The 19,030-nt window shown below is 51.8% G+C and overlaps 6 protein-coding genes across 6 annotated transcripts; 4 read left to right on the top strand and 2 right to left on the bottom strand.

Annotated features, from left to right (window-relative positions):
• Window positions 1-512: 512 nt before the first annotated feature.
• Window positions 513-2,490, top strand: C7974DRAFT_130819 (protein-tyrosine phosphatase-like protein). Its single transcript, XM_046135369.1, has 4 exons — window positions 513-1,031; window positions 1,111-1,329; window positions 1,609-1,944; window positions 2,017-2,490. The coding sequence occupies exons 1-4, from the start codon at window positions 982-984 to the stop codon at window positions 2,348-2,350; spliced, it is 939 nt and encodes a 312-aa protein (XP_046000434.1). The 5' UTR covers window positions 513-981; the 3' UTR covers window positions 2,351-2,490.
• Window positions 2,491-3,963: 1,473 nt separating this feature from the next.
• On the bottom strand, window positions 3,964-5,712 carry C7974DRAFT_410383 (heterokaryon incompatibility protein-domain-containing protein; the record flags this gene model as incomplete). The annotated part of the gene is made up of 1 exon (XM_046143465.1): window positions 3,964-5,712. The coding sequence occupies one exon, from the start codon at window positions 5,710-5,712 to the stop codon at window positions 3,964-3,966; it is 1,749 nt and encodes a 582-aa protein (XP_046000433.1).
• A 1,304-nt stretch (window positions 5,713-7,016) lies between these two features.
• Window positions 7,017-10,601, top strand: C7974DRAFT_130808 (T-complex protein 11-domain-containing protein). The gene has a single exon (XM_046135368.1). It carries the CDS (start codon window positions 7,443-7,445, stop codon window positions 10,374-10,376), a length of 2,934 nt encoding a protein of 977 aa, XP_046000432.1. The 5' UTR covers window positions 7,017-7,442; the 3' UTR covers window positions 10,377-10,601.
• Window positions 10,602-12,035: 1,434 nt separating this feature from the next.
• On the top strand, window positions 12,036-14,504 carry C7974DRAFT_130747 (uncharacterized protein). Its single transcript, XM_046135367.1, has 5 exons — window positions 12,036-12,933; window positions 12,984-13,282; window positions 13,330-13,671; window positions 13,717-13,855; window positions 13,975-14,504. Exons 1-5 carry the CDS (start codon window positions 12,219-12,221, stop codon window positions 14,061-14,063), a joined length of 1,584 nt encoding a protein of 527 aa, XP_046000431.1. The 5' UTR covers window positions 12,036-12,218; the 3' UTR covers window positions 14,064-14,504.
• C7974DRAFT_130744 (kinase-like domain-containing protein) lies at window positions 14,505-16,803 on the top strand. The gene is made up of 2 exons (XM_046135366.1): window positions 14,505-15,490; window positions 15,541-16,803. Exons 1-2 carry the CDS (start codon window positions 14,945-14,947, stop codon window positions 16,582-16,584), a joined length of 1,590 nt encoding a protein of 529 aa, XP_046000430.1. The 5' UTR covers window positions 14,505-14,944; the 3' UTR covers window positions 16,585-16,803.
• A 933-nt stretch (window positions 16,804-17,736) lies between these two features.
• On the bottom strand, window positions 17,737-18,499 carry C7974DRAFT_410379 (uncharacterized protein; the record flags this gene model as incomplete). The annotated part of the gene is made up of 2 exons (XM_046143464.1): window positions 17,737-18,403; window positions 18,459-18,499. The coding sequence occupies 2 exons, from the start codon at window positions 18,497-18,499 to the stop codon at window positions 17,737-17,739; spliced, it is 708 nt and encodes a 235-aa protein (XP_046000429.1).
• Between the last annotated feature and the right edge of the window lie 531 nt (window positions 18,500-19,030).

Here is a 19,030-nt window from a genome sequence, read left to right as displayed (position 1 = left end):
TTGTCGGGGAAATACCACCACTGCTCCGAAGGACCAGGCCATGTGCCGCAGTGCCTGTGTGCATCTCCGACCACTGGATACGACACAACATGAGTTAGAGCCGTATATGCAACCGCTAGCCTGACCACACGTTGAAAAGGTGCATTCGCCGTGGAACAGCCCTACGGGTCCTCGTGGTATTGCGGCCTCGGATCGACGTGGATTGACTTCCCGTTCTGGCACGCTGCATAGCAATGCGTCTGGTCGACTGTCGTCAAGACTCTGGAGTCGTGAACGTGCTGCGCTTTCAGCCGCCAGTCAAAGTCCCACAAGCCCCATGCTGAAGCTGACTGCTGACCCAGAGGGCAGCAATTCGATAGCCGGGACAGGTGGGCAGTCTCGTTTGCGTTTGGCGTTTGATGCGGGTTGAGCGTGCACGGTACCTGCCGTCGAGCCGCGGAAACATTCGCAGGGGAATCGCGGCGAGTGTCTAGCCTTACAGCTCCGATTTCAATTCCAGTTCAACGTGATGCGTGCTCTCGATCGATCGCCTGCGCTATTTACTATCTTCATTATCTAACAACGAGGATGTTCACAGTATACCGTCGAGCCGTCACTTTGAAACTCCCCTTCGCCCGTAGCCACTACTGCAAGATACCGTATCGCAGATCATTGTGTCTTGCTACCTGCGTAAGGCTGCGTGGCGCAGCCAAAAGACAGTTGCGCTGAGTCTCAGCATGTAACGCTGTGTCGGTCTCCGTCAGCCCTATTGGAGATTGCCCCCTAGTGTTGGGTCGCGCTGCGCTGTAAGTGGGCACATGGCCGCTGACTAACTGCTTTACAAGTCACCGTTTTAGGGTCGCCACAGAGCCTCGGTCAAAATTCGAAGCCTCAACCCGACCAAGCACCACCACGTCGTGCGTAGTCGTCGGTTTCAAACCTACGACATCATCTCCGACCCCGACCGCTCTCGGATAGCTGTGCATTGGTCTCCTAAGCGCCATGGCCCTCATAGACAGAGTTCCCGGGGACTTGGATCTCTACATTGGTGGGTACGTAACGGCCCCCGTGTTGAGATGCTTGATCCGTGTATTCGCGACTATCGTTTTGGAGCTGATTAGCGCAATGTAGCATGTTCACTCTTCGACGACGCGAGGCATTGCAGGAGGCAAAAATTACACACGTCCTGTCTGTGCTGCGTACGCCACTGGATCAGGATCTCTTTGCGCCTTTCAAGCATCATGTCGTGGAAGTTGACGACGTCGAAGATGAAAACTTGTTAGAACACTTTCCTGCCACCAATCAATTCATCCAGGACGGACTCGATGGTGGTGGCGGGGTTTTGGTGCAGTAAGTCAAACCCCAGCTCAGCTGAGAACATGCATGAACAACCTTCGATCTTCACTGCCGACTGCCTTGCTTGGCAATTTTGCCATCCTCACGACGCAGGGGCTTCAACACTTCGTTTGCTGCATCACATGCAATTGTCCCTGCTTTCCGCGCATCCTTCACAGAGAATTTCTATTTTCTTCAACCTGTTCTGTTTTTAAAAAATCATGCACACCGCTCGTTTGCCACCTTCGTTCCCAGCCACTCGTTTCGATATGCCAACCACATTCCTTCATCTAGTTGCGCAATGGGGAAATCGCGATCCGCCACGGTTGTCATCGCCTTTTTGATGCAGAAACACAACATCAGTCCATCAGAAGCTTTGTCCAATGTTCGGCAAGCCCGATCAATCGTCGAGCCAAACGAAGGCTTTTGGAAACAGCTCGAGTTGTATGGCCAGATGCAAACGCCGGACAACGTGGAAGAAACCCCGGCCTATCAACGTTGGGTCTATCAACGGGAGCTCGAGCTGAGTCGTGCATGTGCCCAAGCCCCTGAGGCTAACAAGATCCGATTCGAAGACGAGCACGTCAAAGAGCAGACGTCAGGCTTTGAGATGAGGTGTCGTAAATGCAGGTGAGTGGCGCCTCACAGCTCTTCTCATACTACTCTGCATCACCTGGATGCTTCATGCTGACACATTGGCAGGCGACCACTTGCAACGTCCCAGTATCTCACCGCGCACAGCCAAGACGTATCGAAGTCGAAGTGTGCACACTATTTCGTAGACCCTCTCTCCTGGATGCGCCCCGAGCTTGAGCAAGGCAAGCTGGAAGGTCGGGTAGAATGTCCGAATTGTCACGCTAATGTTGGTAAGTATGCCTGGCAAGGTATGCAGTGCAGTTGTGGTGATTGGATGGTTCCGGGGATCAGTCTTGCTAAAGGACGGATCGACGAAGCACGAAGAGGTGGAGTCAGTGGCATCCGTCGACCACCAGGCGCGCCTGGTGCGAACCACGACCTGGGACGAGAGAACCTATGATCGCCCGAAGCCAGACAATCTCTGACTCGAGTTGCCCGCTATACTCCTCAAGGTCATTGGAGGTATGGTGGCGGTTGCCCTGGAGCTTTTAACAGGCTACTTGGCAAATGCCTTCGTATATCAGACTCCACATGAGAGCTGTCTCACATGTTATGGCCCCCAAGATCATCAGAAGACTGTGGAGATCGATGCTTGGACTGTCCCGCATCTCTCGGACTGCCCGATAGGGCTGCCACCAGGCAGACTTCATCCATGCGCGGAAGCATTTCTGTTTCCGTGTCTAATTACCATACACTATAGCGTGTGTTCTTCCCCATATACACCACCCTTTGGTGCAGGTAGAAACAAGCTTTGTAATACAACAGCCAAGCCGCGCTTCTTCATTATATCTGACCCACTCGCTTAACCTTCTCAGCAACCACCATTGACAGCAGTACTTCCTCCTTCGCTCATCACTGCGACAATTCACCTCCCCTGTGGTTAGACCCACTTTAGAGCTGATATGGTCCGAACACATTGAACCACCACACATCTCAAATCTCTGCCTCGCCACCCGGCACCACAGCCGTCCCGCCACGCGTAACGTTGACATCTGCTTACTCAGTGGCCCAACACCACCAATACGACCGCATCCCGGCATTTTCCGTTTCACAATATCTCTTCATCGACGATGATAGAGCGCGTAGTGCTTGGACTTGGCCTGGCCGATCGAGATGAGCATTGAGATGAGCACGAGTCACTGAAGATGCTATTCCGGCAGTCGAGCTACGAATACTAGGAGACGCCATCCTTGCGGGGTCTAGGGCCGCGTGGCAAGTTAGCAACACCTGTTCCTGGCTGCTGGATGCCTTCTTTTAGCCTTGTCGCGCGCGCCGGGCACATTAGTCCTTGTACGTAGAGCAGAGCGCATGGTAGTGCGCGGAATACAGCGTCATAGGGCGGTCTTGGCTTTCGGTGTCCAAGCAGCTACGGATCTCGACATCCGCGTCCACAGCTTTTTCGGCAGGAACTAACTCTTCGTTTGCGACTTGAGCGGTACGGCAGGGCCGGGGAGTTGGCAAGCTGCGCTCCGTGAGATGGAACCCGGCAAAGTATTCCTAAAGTGTAGAAGATTTGTGCCGCTGCTGTAGCGGACGTGCACAGGTTGATAGGATCTAGGTTGATCTGTATGTGTCACAGCACAAAACTCGTCAAGCTGATAAGAGTCTGTAATCATGGGCAGTGAAGCAAGGTATCCTGCAGAATAAGCGTGACGTGTACAAGTTGAGGCTCGCGAGTCGAGCTCTGGTGTGTTGGAGAGTTTGTAAGGCATACGCTGAGGTATCGCTTAGTCTCTGGTAAGTGTTGGACTCTGGCAAACGACGCTCCTCGCGGTGTTCGAGATTCAAGATTCGTAGTTACATTTAGTGAGTTATCGGTTGTGTAGACTGGGGTTTGAAGTCTATGTTTTGATATCAGTTTATACGCGTGATTGAATCTTTCCGCCACTCGACTTTCCGGCACTTTCCCACCTCAACTTCAATTTTCTGTCAATTCGTTGCAACAAGCATGTATGCATACCAAAGTACCCAACACTTAGCTGTGGTGAGGCGTTTTCGCTGATCGTATCCGTGTTAGACAAACTCGAAAAACACATCCTTCTTCTTCTCTTTCCGAACCAACGCTTCCACCACAGCACTGTGCATCCAATCCTCCACATAGCATTCACCTTTGAGAGTCCACCGACCATTACCAGCATCGCTGATCACAAATGGACACTGTCCACCCCACAATGCCACAACCGCATCACCCTCTTCCAAGCCTTGCGGCCCAAGTCCAAACATGCCCGTCTCTGTGACAAAAGGTTGACGATACGTGATGAAGCCCCATACTGTCTCCTTCCACTTGAGACCCTCGTTGCGATTGAAATCCAGACCCTCAGTGGGTGTTCCGACTAGACCGGCGCCAATGTCCCCCATAGTATCCGTCAAGAATGCCACAATCTCTTCCTCCTGGTATGGGGGCAGGCGCTGCCCGGTTCTATCCCTGCCGCCCGTCAATATCTTAGCAAGTCCATGTACAGTGATTCCGGCATTGATGTACCACCGAATCAGCAGCTCGATATGCCGTTGCATGTTGTGGGCTCGTACAAAGGGTATGCTTGCTCCCATTGCGCGGACCGTGTCCAGCACAGTGCCTTCGAGCTGAAGAAGCTCTGGTCTAGCACCGGTTCTGAAATGAACCGATCGAGAGAGACCTGTTGAGTACTGGTGCCCAGCATTCGTATTTGAGATTGGAGAAGCCGTGGTCTTCGAGTTGAAATTCGGTACCCATGACGGCAAATCGTCAATATGCTCCTGGTCTGTCGGAGAGTTTGGTGAGTCACAAAGGACTAGGGCTAGGATGTCGAGATTCTGCTCTCTGGATATGTATTTGCGGGTCACATCCGTATAAACCCGGCTCGCGCTCAACGCGTAGTTTGGGATGATAGGGTCCTTGCTCCGGTCATCGTACATTGTTGGCAATCCGAGCAGCCCGTAGATTTTATCCCTCGGGTCCGTGACCTCGAAGCTTCGCGCTACATCGAGCAAATGGAGAAATGGAAGTGTTTCGGACTCTTGGTTGTGCCTCGCGTTGCGGAAAACGGTACTCAAGTGCCACATAAGGAAGGCGTTATGAAAGTTCCTCGACTGGAGGAAGCTTTGTATCAACTCGTTTTTCCGAATGCTTTCGATAGCAGAGCCCACATGAGCCCATGGTATTGAATAATCACCCCACATAAAGATAGCGTCCTGAGCCAGGACGATCTCTTGTAGTACCCACAGTCGTGTGAACCAGGTCTGGCAGAAGAACATCATAACTTTTGCCCAAGCATTGCAGTCTTGTAAATCGACTTCCCTTTCCAGAATAATAGGTACGCGGTCTTGTGACCTTGTTTCAAGGTGAGCACCTTCGCCTTCCAAGTTGGCAAGCCAGCACAGCAAACCGAATGCGCCCTCTGCATCACCAGCATCGTCGGCACCAAGCCACACGACAACACGTGCTGCGCTGGCATAGATAGAGTTCATCTTGCGAACTTGGGTACCTTTCTCCTTGCTGTCGTGCTGATTGATACACAGCGCATCAACCCACATTACGCGATCTCGATCGACTCGCCGCATACCCTTGAGTGCATCATAGAGGTTTCTAGTGACGGTGATCGATGTTTGTGTGGTGCGGCAAATGATATACGACACTGGAACGCTTGAGCCCCATACGTAGGAGAGTGCTTCATACTCTGGAGAAGTATCATCTAGTCGGGCAAACTCGAGAGTGACTTCGATCGGATCGCTTGTAGTACCCTTGTGGATGCGCAATAGACGTATAGAATTGTCGTAGGGCATAATTTGGTAAAAATTTGATGTTACCAACGGCTGCACGGACAGGACAACGGCCTCTATATTTTCTGCGAATTCACCTGGAGTACTCTTCACGCTTTCCTTGACTGAGGACTTTGCAATTGAATCCTGCGAGGTGTTATGACGGCGCACAGTGGACAGGTGTGCTTCGATGCCGTCTTGGTGTGATGATTCATACTGGTGACAAAAAAGTTCGTGACGTGGACGCCTGTGGAAGGGTGGCCGTATCGGCGGTGGTGGAGTGCACGCAATCATTGACCTGAACCAGGCTGTTACGATACTCTTCGTTGAACGCGGGGTGTAGTGATGGCTCTTTTCCTCTGGAACGGGAGGCAGATATTCACAACCTTCCCTGTCAGCCTTGCCCATGTCCATGTTGAAAATTGCCGTGGCTTTGTGGAATTTCAAAAGGCAGCTTAGTAAATGAAGCTGTTGAGAATCGATGAAATGATGGAAAGAGTCGACACGAGGGAAGGGCTATGGACGGTGATAATAGCATATGAACTCATCTGCAGTGTCTCGTTACTTACCACAAGGCAATCATCTGTGACCGGCCTGATGCAGACACCCGTCCGATGCAACTCAGCCCCGATACCTCAGCCATACGCTGTCATTCCTTAATCCCTGGATGTTATTCGTTGTTCATCAGGGATGCATAGCCAGAGGATCATGTTGTACGCGCTCAAAAGGGCGCAGGGGCTGGGTGCGAGTGAGGCTGCAGGCCCGTAACACAGGGATTGTGTGGAACTGAGAAGAGATGATCCAAACCGACAAAATGAAGGGGTGGTTGCAGCAATGACCTATTCAGGTTAACACGCCACCTGGGCACCATTGGAGCGCTTTCGTGATATGTGGACGAATCTCTGTTGTGGCCCAGAGATTAGACTGAGGAATCAACTGTTTCCTTGTGTAGACAGCTCTTGATGAACTTTAATCGACGATTTCTCCATTCTTGACACTTGGTGAGATTGGCAGAGCATGTCGTGTTAATGGGTAGGACAATGTTGGTCTACGATCTGCGATGATATCGTAAACACGTCGGCAATGCTGCCTTGTCAGAACTGAACGAGCTTGGTTCGTGGTGCATCGTGCATGGTCGGATAATGCGCCCGCTCTGGATCGTGTGTTGCAGGTCACATGTAAAGCTGGAGGCACGAAGTGATGTGCTAGCGGCCGGCGCATGTGACTACGCGGTTGGTAAGGCTGACGGGTGGAGGTGAGAAGACGACGATCACGTTCGATTGTGTTCTTCCAGGCGGCGGCGCGTGCTAGCGTAAGGGCACTGCCGTCATGTTGGAGGAAGGCACGCCATCCCAACCACCTTCCTTACTTTATTGCGACGGCTGCTGTGTTCAGTCGCGCGCTTCTTCCCTTGCCTGATCCCTGCGCAGCGCTCGTTCACGTTGGGGCATCGGACGCCGTCTTACCCCACCGCTTATCAATCTTCCCTCGTGCGTGCAGCCATCAACAAACACGGGCGGCTGACCACAGCACCGGGTCCCTTCGCTTCTGGTGTGGTCGCCATATTCTTGCTGCATGCGCTGCTGTTCCCGCTGCACCCTCCCCCGGCCGCTTGCGGCTCGTCACACAGACATCGTCATCGTCGCGGACGTGCTTTGTTTCACATCTCGGTCGACTCCAGCTTCGCCGGTTTCTCAGGGCCAACCCGACACATTCGCGCGACTCCTGAATCAGGGGAAGCTTTGCCCTTCACTATGTCTTTCAGCGACTCGGAGATCGAGCTGGTGAGCTCGCAGCTGGAGCTGGGCAACGACGACATTCCCGAAGAAAGAGACATGTTTCTCTCAGACGACGCTGGCGACGGCCAGGCGTTTGCTCCTCCCCCACGGGTCGCCGCACGCTTCTACCGCCACGCCAGCAACCGCCGCAAGTCGTCCGCAGCATCGTCCCGTCGCAACTCGCTGTCCTCAACCCACTCCCACACCTCGTCCCGCTCCACAATCCGCAACAGCTGCCAGAGCCACCACATTGCTCAGCACCTCCGTCGTGTCTCCATCCTAGAAACCCGCAAGGCACGACTGGCCGACAGAGCTGCCCATGCCGAGCAGGTCCGTTTGCGCGCCGCCGCCGCCAAGGCCACACCACGTGTCTCCAACAGCGAGGAGAAGGCGCTGGCCGCCAAGGAGGCTCGCGAGCGACATCTTGCGCAGGTCGCGGCGTCATGTGCCGAGGAAGTGCGCAGGGCCAAGAAGATCGCAGAGGATATGAAGGAGCGAAAGGCCGCCGAAGAACGCAGATACCGCCTTGAGATGGAGGAGAAACACGCAGAGGCAGAGAGGAGGAGACTGGAATACAAGCGTAGCCCTCGCAGACCGCGAACTGCAAGCTCGCCTCCCGCCGATGCGAAGAAAGAAGCCCAGCTATCACCTGTACCAACTTCTGAGGACGCTGCTAAGCGCATCCAGGCAGCATGGAGGGCGAGAACCAGGAAAAACATCGTGGACGAGTGGCTGGAGACTGGATTATCAATTGAGAGGATTAGCAGTACGACTTTTGAGGATATGACTACTATGCTGGCCGACGAGAAGCTCTTGAAGATGACGGAGAAAGTTATGGAGCTGTTCGTTCTTCTACCGGACCCTGACCCAGCTGCCCGTGGCACAGCCGTTCGAACGTTCCTATCCTCATACCTCATCTTGGGTCACCCAGCCAATGTGTTGAGCCGAGATGGAGATCAAGAGCAAGATCTTATAACCAAGGCCAAGGACTTGGTTCTCTCGTTTGAGTCGGCTCTCGGAAAGCTTACAACCTTCAACTACTACACTCCTTCCCCTACCAGGACCGAGACGGTGCTGTTGGCTCACAGTGCATTCGTGGCGGCCTTCAACGACTGGAAAGCTCGCGACTCCTCTGCTCTGATCGAGACCATGGTCGCTTCCTTTGTCAGTCTTGATGAGATATGGCAGAGCGTCAAGGACGCCACCGTTGAGGAGGTTGCGAATGAGTACAGGATAGGCATTCGAGACAATCAAGCTATCTTGCTCAGCAGGATAAAGAAGCTCGCCGGCCCAGACAAGGCGTTGACCTTGATACGAAAGGCCATACGGGAAGCTCGAAGGTCGCGGCCGAAGAAGCGCCCTGCAGGAGAGACAGTTCGACCTCGAGTTGCTATCGATGTGTCTTCTGGGTCGCCAATCGAAGGCGAGAACGCCGCCATGCAAGCCGAGGCTGCTTCTGAGCTTGCAGCTTCCGGCCAGGCAGCACATCTTGAGTCTGCTGCACAAGGACATCAAGCCCAGTCGTTGTCGAAGGTCTTCACGGTTGTCCCAGACAACCGTGTGCTTGTCCACGAATTGTCCATCGACAAAGAGTACCGCATCGATGCGTCGCCAACAGCCGATTTGAGAGATGCCCTCAACCGCGAGCTATGTGACGCTATGCGCAAGGGTTTCGAAGATGGCGACAGTGCACAGTGGACAGCTGCTATGGCAGAAAACATTCGTGCTAAGCTGTTGCGCTTGTTAAAAGCCGGCAATTCGATGCACACACTGATTTCCGAGACTTTGGACCCAGATCACATCAAGAAGCAGTGCAATCAAGGGCTTTTCTCATACGAGAAGTTCTTCAGCTTTATTGCAAATATCTTGCCCAAACTTTGTGCACCTTTCCGAGATGCTCAGGTCAAAGAGTTGGCAGACGAGCTACAGGAGGAGGGCGAGCTTCCTGAGATGGTGGAGAAGCTATTCAAACTTCTGCACGTCATCGATCTCCTTTCGCTGGACTATTCGAACTTCCTTCTTATGAACGCCGCGCCTACCCTGATCAAGGAGGCGACTGGTTACGAGCAACGCATGTTTGCGCAGGACTTGGAAGAGGGCAATATTACCCTGGATCGCACACGGCGCTGGTGGCGTAGTGCAGCTATCAACATGCACACTGAGGCCGATCGCCGCGATCCATGGACGCAGCCTAACCCTATGAACCGTCAAACGGCCCATAAGATTTACGCTCGCGGACTTGTCGACCTTGCAATCTCTGTTCCGCCACTACGCGATTCTGAGCTCCCAGAAACACTCGCGCTGGACCGAGCTCGCATCTCCCGCATTCGCGCAGATGCCCTGCGTATCACTACTATCGGCGGCATTTTGCTGACGGCGAAGAACCTCCTGAAGCGTGATGTACGCTCGCAGTGGAAGCCCCAGGCGAACCGCATGTGGGATGTTCTCAAAGATGGCTACATGAAGGATCCCACCACAGCTTCCAAGATCTCGTCGCTACTCGAGTCTTCGCATAATATGCCTCCGTCGACGCGCGCTCAGCTGTCCGCGACAGTTACACGTCTCTTGACTCAAGCCGAGTCATGCAAGCTCTCCGATCCTGTCACCAAAGTCCTCTTCCAGCGCCTCAAGACGCATATATTCAACCGCGTGTCGGCTAGCAGCTCGGGAGAGCGCGTCAAGGCTGCTAGTACCGCTACCGAGGGGCTGGCGACGACTGGACTTGCAGAGTTCGTGCCGCAGGTTGCAGACATTTGCGAGCAGCTGAGCAAGGTTGGCGATGTCGACCGCAAGGCGCACGGCAAGTGGTATGAGGAGATTGCCGAGCAGATGGAGAACGAGCCGCTCGAGGGCGAGGAACTGGCGAGAAGCGAACGCGATGGATCCACTGCTTCTGGATCATCTTCTTGAGCGATTACTTCGTCTACTCTTGTTTAGCAGAGCCGGGGCTTGGATGTACGGCGCTTTCTTTCTTTCTCTTCATGGTCTATCCACAGTCCGCTTTCTTTCCTGATTTGTGTCACAATCAGCAGTTTTTCTTCGGCGCGTTCTGCATGGTGTTGGGGTTGCTTCTTTGTGTGGAAGCGCTATATATGGGTTTCGAGCACTTATTGTTGTTCATTGCTAATCAGTTGATCAATTTGGACGGCGAATACATCACATGGTGACAAGGACGCCATTTCTCCTTAACACATGCCTGCGAGTGACCAAGAAAGCCAATTATTATCTGGTTGTAGAGAGGCAGAAAACCTATGCCAATCGAGTTGCTCGTCCATACAGTGCCGTTGCTTATCCCCGCGTTCTACTGTTTATGGCAGCGGCCTTGTGTCTCTGTCCGTGGAGGTACCTCAGACGCTCAAGTCAATCTCGCAAAGCTCGAGCGTTCTCTAGCCGCAGATCAGTACGTAGTGACTCTCCGTTCGACAGATATCCACGAACTCACCTCATCAAGCCAGTCGGGCGCGTCGAGGTACCACCTGTTAAACTTGAACTGCTGTCGTCAGCGTTACGTTCGCATATGCTTGTACAGATATGGGCTGCGTACGCTCAATCTATAGCTTCCCGACGGGAATCGTTTGCTACACAGCTCCAGCAGTTTGTCATCGTCTATGTATCGGTCTTCGATTATCTGGGGTGATGGACTCCGTAGCGGTGGAGTGATCTGTGATGAAGGGCTTTGGGGCGCCGCGGGTTGCGGGGGTAATAGGGTTGGGGCAACCGTCATTACCGCAGCAGTGTCGGTGACGTTGCCCACGGTGTTTTGAGATGTTTTCTTCTTCCCAAAGTGCATGTTGGGCGAGATACTGTAGACACCGTGACCGTTTCTGGGAGGTTGGGGATTGAGTGGCAGTGGAGGTCACGGGAGGGTTGGATCCAGCAAGCAGTATCGTATCAGCCTACCAGAGAGCCTATCCAGACCTTGCTTGCTGATCATGCTGCCACGTTGAACAAGCCGGGGCTCTTGTTGTAGGCGGAGTCCTTTGGGCAGTCTGCCTTGTAAGAACGCACCTGCGAGTTGCCCGTTAGCGGAACGCCGAGCACCACATACCGCAGACCGCATACGGGATGCAGGATGAGTCACTGCAGCAACGTGATTGACGAGAATCTTTCTACGGGCATAGTTTCGATCGAAGCAACAGCGTAGCTCGAACATAAATCGTTCGTCGATTATGTCAGATAGGTGAGGGTTTTTCAAGATCGTATTCCATGCTTAGCCCATTGAGCAGATCGACAAGAGGTATTCTCGAAGGATTCGGGGTGTAAGATGCCTCGTTCGATGCCTGATGTGTTGGCTATGCATGAGCACATCGTTAGCTTGCGAAGTCTGTGGGGCGCAGGGTGCGACTCCAGGCCCTGTTGGATCGATTCAACATGTAGCTAATAACCCCAGTCGTCAAATGCTAGTGCTCTGGTTTCAAAGCAAGGACTGATTGACATTGTAGTGGTCGAGTGTAAATGTGGTGACGAAAAGAACAAGGCACACATGTGACCAACCGCGCTAGTATCAACATAGTTAGCCACCACTGACTGCATGCATGTCGGCGTGATTGATGCCTCTCAGCCTGCTCGCACGACACACAGCAGCCTTGTGTAGCGAAAATACTGACCTTTGCTTCCAAGATGCATCCCACATGACGGCTTATGTTGACAGCATCCCTGGAAGCCTCGCCTCCATGCGCTTCACTTACAGATCGGGGATGATCATCATCCCCTTTTCTGATCTCAGCCCTTCAAACGTTTTGCATCAGCACCATGGAGACATCCGAGTATTTTGAACGCACTTTGTTCCACGATGGGGGCCCTGAAGCAAACAGACATTACGAGGACTGTGCAGGTTCGGTGTTTGATGAACGCTGTGCAGACACACCGGTCGAAGCTCGAATACCATCACGCAGCAAGTTCGTTGAGACAGCAACAAAACAAGGTCTCCCGTCCGGTACACAGTTCTTTTCTCAGTCGGACCACTGCTCAGATTATCGACTGGGGCAGGCCCTGTCCGTAAAAGGTGGTTGCGACCCAGTCATACCAAAGGATGCAAACGTCTGTCCGGACTCTGCAGAAGATGGAAGGCTTGACGACGATGACAATTCTTTTGTCTCAAGCCGAGCATCTAGTACCGGTCTCACCCCCAGCGCTGACCAGAATCGAGATTCCTCCAGGCCTCCCATCTATCCTGGCCGTGCAGGGCTCGCCGTACTGCAGCTGGCACCGTGTGACATCGTAACATTCGTCCGTGAGACGAAAAACGACTTTCGCGTCTTTTACCTCCGGCAGCGACACTCTTACAGTCGTCTCCAGATTACAAAAGATACATTCGAACGGCTTTTGTACTCTTGCCACGTCTTTCCGCGCTTCACTGAGTACGTCACTGGCCTTTGTGCTAAGACTAGCGATGCTGAGGTAGGACCTCCTCCTCTGAAATTCAGACCCCTTCGATCGACATCCGGCAATTTGTATCGGGGCTTTGGTGAGGCACAAAACTACACCTTGGTCGGGTATCGTACTGATGATGAATAGAGTGCTGTTACATCTTACGATACGTCGAAAAGACCCAACGTGGAGGAGGTCGAAAACCGTGGTCGTTGCGGCAGTTTGCAGTTTATAATCGTTACAAGCCTGCTCAGAACAGTCCGTGCTCTACGTGGATCCTGGCCGGGGTATCGCATTGTACGGAGACACTCCTCGATGGATACACGCAAAATGTCCGCAACCTGGCTGAAGCCAACCCTCTCGAATTGCACATGATTCTACTAGACAGGTGCATCACCAACTGGAGGCCATATCTAGCTCACTTGACTTCTCTCGTGAAAGAACAGGTACCTCATTGAACACCGGATCTATCGCATATACTAACAAGACCCAGTCTGGCAAATGTTCGGGTTTCACTCTGAGTGGCGATCAGAGCAAGAACCTCGTCACAATCACAGTCGATGATCATCAGCAACTGAAAGAGATAGAAGACGATGTGGCTGATATGGTATTGTGTCTAGATTCTTCACTGGACACCCTGACTTCCTTCATGCGCATGTATGAGGACTTCCGACGGCATATTCACGATGCACAACCTAAGGTAGATGCTCATGTTGGAGGACTGTCCAAGGCCGATGCCGTAGTGATAGCATTCGAGGAGAAAGCGCAAGAAGTCTCATACACCCGCAAAAAGGCAGAGAGTTTACTGTCTAAGATTCGAAACACTAGAAAGCTTGTATGTTCAGCACCATGGGTGAGGCTGGATACTGACGTGCATTAGGTATCATCACTCCTCGAACGACAAAGCGCGTACAACATCAATAAACAGATAGGCGCTCTCCAGAGCCTCGAGAGACAAGGTCAACAAGAGAACAAAAGTATGAGACAACTCACTGAGAAAAGCAGTCGGGACTCATCCAGTATGCGCATCCTCACGATCATAACAATGGTCTATTTGCCTTGCACCATCGTGTCCAACTTCTTCTCAACACAGTTCGTGAACCAGATTGAGTTGGACACAGGAGATCTAACGCTGCAGTACGCTCAGAACACCTGGCTTTTCTTTGCCATATCAGTGCCGTTGACTGTGTGTACCTTCTTTGTTTGGTTCCTTTGGGTCAGTCTTAGCACATTTCGCAATAGCAGGAGCGATTGTGGTGGCGAAAAGCGCAGCGACAGTGTCTAGTCTGTTAGCAGCAAGATAAGGGTATGCAGTAGGCCTCCGCCATGATGTGTATCTCTACGCCTATGGCTTGCATGGGCGTCGAACCTGTGGGGCGCAGTCACTCTAGGGGGTTGACCAATTGACAAATTTAACCACGCTCTCAGACCTGTCAGCCTGCATATCACAGCCGTTGGGCTCCTGGCTGCAAAGTGCACACAAGGCTGAGTGGGTCTCACCGATATGTGCTACCATCAAGAAGTTCAGTGCTGCGGATTGATCCAAGTAACAACATCGCTGCACTAATTTGGGCGTAGCACGCTAGATTCACGGTGCCGCGACTCTACTCGAAAGCCGGATCGCATCCTGCAGCTGTTCTGCAGAAGCGAACTGCACCCCGGGACAGCCAGCTTCACAACAAGCATATGCGCTACACCAGATTCGGCTCTGCACGTGCATCGCCATCGACTCAGCCCTGCTCCCGACCCGCGTTTAGTGTCTTGACCGGTCGTCTTGGGCAATCAATATGTCGAGGTGAAGCAGCCAATACAACATTGTCCGCGCGCATGAATGTCAACCCCAAATGTTTTTACGACGAACGATGGCCAGTTCCCCCCATCCATTGGAGAAAATGGCTGAATCTGTCGAATGATATCCCCGGTTCTGCCCGCCACGAACGGTTCCTTCAGCTTACGCAGTTGTTTGCCTTGTTGCCTATTGCCGCATCGCTGCGCACACTTAAGTTGGCTATTCCTTACACTGTTCCAAAGGAAACAACCTCTGCAACATCCAGATTCTACCCTACACAACAAAGTCTATACTTCTGGCCTTCAGACGTCTATTTATCATGCGAGTTCAGTTCGAAGATACCGAGGATGTCTTCAAATACATCCAGGAAAACGTTGTGCAGACAGTATTCCGAGGCGAACCGCAGCGATTTCTACGCAAAGCGGCACTTGACGAGGTTACCTCGAAAGAGACAATACTCCTCGTGACTTCTGATGACGAGGACGTTTTCTTAGATGAGGACGGACTTGAACGGTTTGCGGATCAGGTAGTCAAATTCGGCAGACAAATGTTCGCAACCTGCGTCCAAGGCTCACTGCCAATGACATGTCTTCAACTTTTGTTAGAGAACGGTCTTACGGATACGGATATGCCATTAACTGAAGACAATTTTCCAGGAAGCAAGAAAACTAAGCGAAGATTTGTGGGCAGCTTTATACCCAACCAAGCACTATTTAGTACAGCGTACTTTCATCTAGACAGCTTCCAAGATCTGACCGGTCTCACTAAGCCGATTGATCACGATGAGAGTACGTTGATCGGCAAAGGTGCCTTTGGTGCGGTGTATACTGTTCAAATCCATGAGGAACACAGAGCATTCGCGAGCGTGGGTCATCTGGCTCCTAATACATCGTACTTTACTGACATTGATCTCAGGGCAACACCAAAGACGAATTCGCGATGAAAGTCACGCAACAAAAAGGAACACGTGAACTACCTTACCATCAGGCTATGGCGAGTCTGTCTCACCCACATCTTGTGAAGTGCCATGCTAGCTTCACGTTTGCATCATATTATCACATGATCTTCGAAAAGGCCGACGGCAATCTCGAGGAACTTATGCAAACGCACAGAGACGCTCCTATACTACGCTCTCTGACTCCGGACTATCTCGCACAACAGCTCGCCGGAACCATCAATGCTGTGTCTGTCATTCACACTCAACTACCTCCAGACGATGGCGCGAGCCAGCTGGGTGTTCCCAAGCTTGACATTCAGAAGTCAGGTTATCTGCACGATATCAAACCAGACAACATTCTCGTTTTCAGATATCGCCAGGCTGTTTGGTTCAGACTTGCGGATTTTTCATGTGCTAAGGTTGTCGACTATGTTGCCAGCGTCAGTGGCTTGCATAGACAAAGCTGGAAGAGTACCGGAAAATCTGGCACGCCAATTTATAGGCCTCCTGAATCGACAACAGAGGGAAAGACTTCTCGTCCGTATGATATATGGTCCCTTGGTTGCGTTCTGATAGAAGCCTTGGTTTGGTACACTGAGGGCTATGCAGCCCTGGACACCTTTCGCACATCTCGAACACGTATGGTCAAGCCTCGTGGCATTGAAGACCAGGGCTTTTACTACATCGATGAGAATGGTAAAGGGCACCTTCGGGAGCAGGTCGTGGACCGATTGAAGACGATCCCGTTACGTTGTGAAGGGCATTTGCGAACCATCGCCAACGTTATCCCTCAGATGTTGGAGATCAACCCACGGGATCGGCCAACAGCCGAGCAGCTGGTTAACCGCCTCAAAGTGATTGATCAGCCTTCTTCGCCGCCTAATCTACTCACTTCTGCAAGTACCGTCGACTTATCGCACACGAGAACGAATCAGTCTGCCAGCCCGACATACATCTCCGACTCCGATTCGGATTTCGGCCCAGTGATCAAGATCCAAGTACAGCACCCAACCAATGAGTAGGGCTGTCACAAGAGCTGCTACCGCAATGCGTCCATTCCTTCTTTGGTCTTATCATTCCTGCGCTTCATACGTAGAAGTTTTCTTTGGATTTCGCAGCATGGAATGTGTTTGCTGCACCTAATGTAATTCGAGACACATAATCCTGACAAGACCATCTCTGTATCATTATATCTCGCAACCAAACCATACGTAGCGACGCGGTCTACTCAAAAACTCGGTATGCCAATCACCTATGAACAATTACAAACACTGCAAGTGCTTTAGATTGCCATAACTTAACGTGCGCGCTAGTAAGCAAACCGCTAATGTGTTCATCTCAATCGATATATACTGCTTGACCAATGTTTATGATGGGATATATTCGACAGCTACAAGTACTAGTAGGCTGCTGATTGCAACAAGGCCAAAGTCAGGTGCAAATCGATCGTGCAAAGTCTATGTCACCAAGATACTGGGTGAAGATTATAAACTGCGCCTGCGTAACATCAGAGCGAATCTATCTTATATACAGATCAAGGAGAATCCTACGAAATAACACAAGTCACGCCATCCTTCATACGTTGTATTTATACCCAAACGCGCAAGAAGTTAGAGTGAAGGCAGATGCCCGCCGCTGCGACGTCACCGCGCACTCATCTCTTGTAACCACGGCCACCGACACCTTTCCAGGATCTTCAACCTGAGCTTTATTTTATCTGTCTATATAAACAAGTCAATCACTACCTTTTTCAACAACAACTCCACCCTCGCTTTGGGGTGGGCCTTGGTACGGTGGTCCATGAGGACACCACGTGGGCTGTATTAGGCCAAGGGGTTGTAGGTTCGATTCGAGCCTGCGATCGGACAGCGAAGGCGGGGGTGGGGTTGTTGTTTTTTTTGCTTTTGTTTGTTGACAAGCATTTTTTGCTGTGCGTGGGTGGCTTTCACCTTGATAGCCGACTTTCACCTGTGTGGCGGTGGCCAGGTGGCTCCTGCTTTTAACGCGTGGCTGCGCAATTCTGTGAGTGGAAGAAATAAGAGTAGCTTTGCAACTTTTTCATCTCATTGATTTGTATATTACAGCGCGAAATTTGACCCGATGACTGTCCACCTTGCACATTGCCTCAGTCAATCTCATGCCTTCAAACGTTGCGCAGCCTGATCGGTGATACCTTATCTGCTTGAGCACTGCTCTCTCTCACGAGCGTCCTCATGATCGTGATAATCGCACAGCTCGAGCTCTGCATTATTTTCTAGCTCGTGACGTGCGTAAAGGCTCAGCCTCCGCAGGACCGCAACAATGAACGGTGAAGGGAGGTCATCTGCATCACCGTCTTTCCAGGTATTTTCGCTTACGTATTGGCCGTAGAGATCGACAAGGAGCCTCAGAAGTGCAGACTCGGAAGGCAGGTTCTCGTACGCATAGCTGACTTGGTCGCTGTTGGGAAGACCTGTGGTATCAAGGTCCATGAACCAGAGCAGGTCCTCCAGAGCGAGGAGTCTGAGTGCTTCGATTCCATACAGTTCGCCCAGAACATAGAGCTTAATCAAGTTGCCAGTCTTGACGATATCCGCATCCTTTACGTCCCACTTGTTGAGTAGCCTCGTGGGCGCGTTGCTGACGGTCGGGAAGGCCTCGTGGTGCATCCAATGCACGAAGAACTCGAAGATGAGCGGCTCAACATTTGGTGCAGTAATGATCCACTCCTGAGACTCTTTGGAACTGCCTGCCAACGCGACCTTGAATGACTCGGAGTGCCGCGCGAGAAGGTCTTTTTTGACGACAAATCGTTTCTTTCTTGGACCAACAAGAACAGTGGCAGAGTGAGGATCGTATGCTCTGGTCATAATCAGCTGTGTTCTTTGAAGTGCTTATCAGCAAGGTCAGTACTTACGCTAAGTGTGGTTGAGGATGCATTGCTCCTGCATCCGCCATCGTTACTGCGTGGGACGGTTGGTTGGAAGGCTTGAAGAAGGAGATATTGTTAGAGGACAATCGCATACTAAATAGTGTTGGCGGGAGGGGCGTATTTAAGCTTTTTGAGAGCAAATGCAAATTGAATTTGCTCTTTCCAAGTCGAAGTGAATTGGTAAGTGAAGCTGTGAAATGAAACAGCGGCTAGCGTAACTGCTACTTCACTCTACGCGGAGGCCAGTGCCATTGCTAGGCAGCAGCAGCAGAAATTCGAGCTCGGAGTGCTCAAGCTACTAAAATGAAACCCTCCTTCAACCTCGAGCCTGCTGTATATACTTACTGAATATATGTTTGACGGAACCTAAGAATCCTTGCCGAAATCCGCGGAACACCCCACATCCCGCGGGATGATCCGCTTAGAGCAGGTCCAGTGAACCCTCCTGCGTGTATTTACTAGTGAAGGTACCTATCCAAGGTTCTAGTATACTTCACTGATGACAATGGCAAGGGGCAGATCTTACATTCTGGCAAGCACTGACATCAAAATCAGAG

This window comes from Boeremia exigua, assembly GCF_020726555.1.
Source record: "Boeremia exigua strain MPI-SDFR-AT-0100 chromosome Unknown C7974scaffold_3, whole genome shotgun sequence".
Classification (NCBI taxonomy): Eukaryota; Fungi; Ascomycota; class Dothideomycetes; order Pleosporales; family Didymellaceae; genus Boeremia; species Boeremia exigua.
Note: the sequence above shows the minus strand (reverse complement) of the source record. Positions and strands in the feature narration are given on the sequence as shown.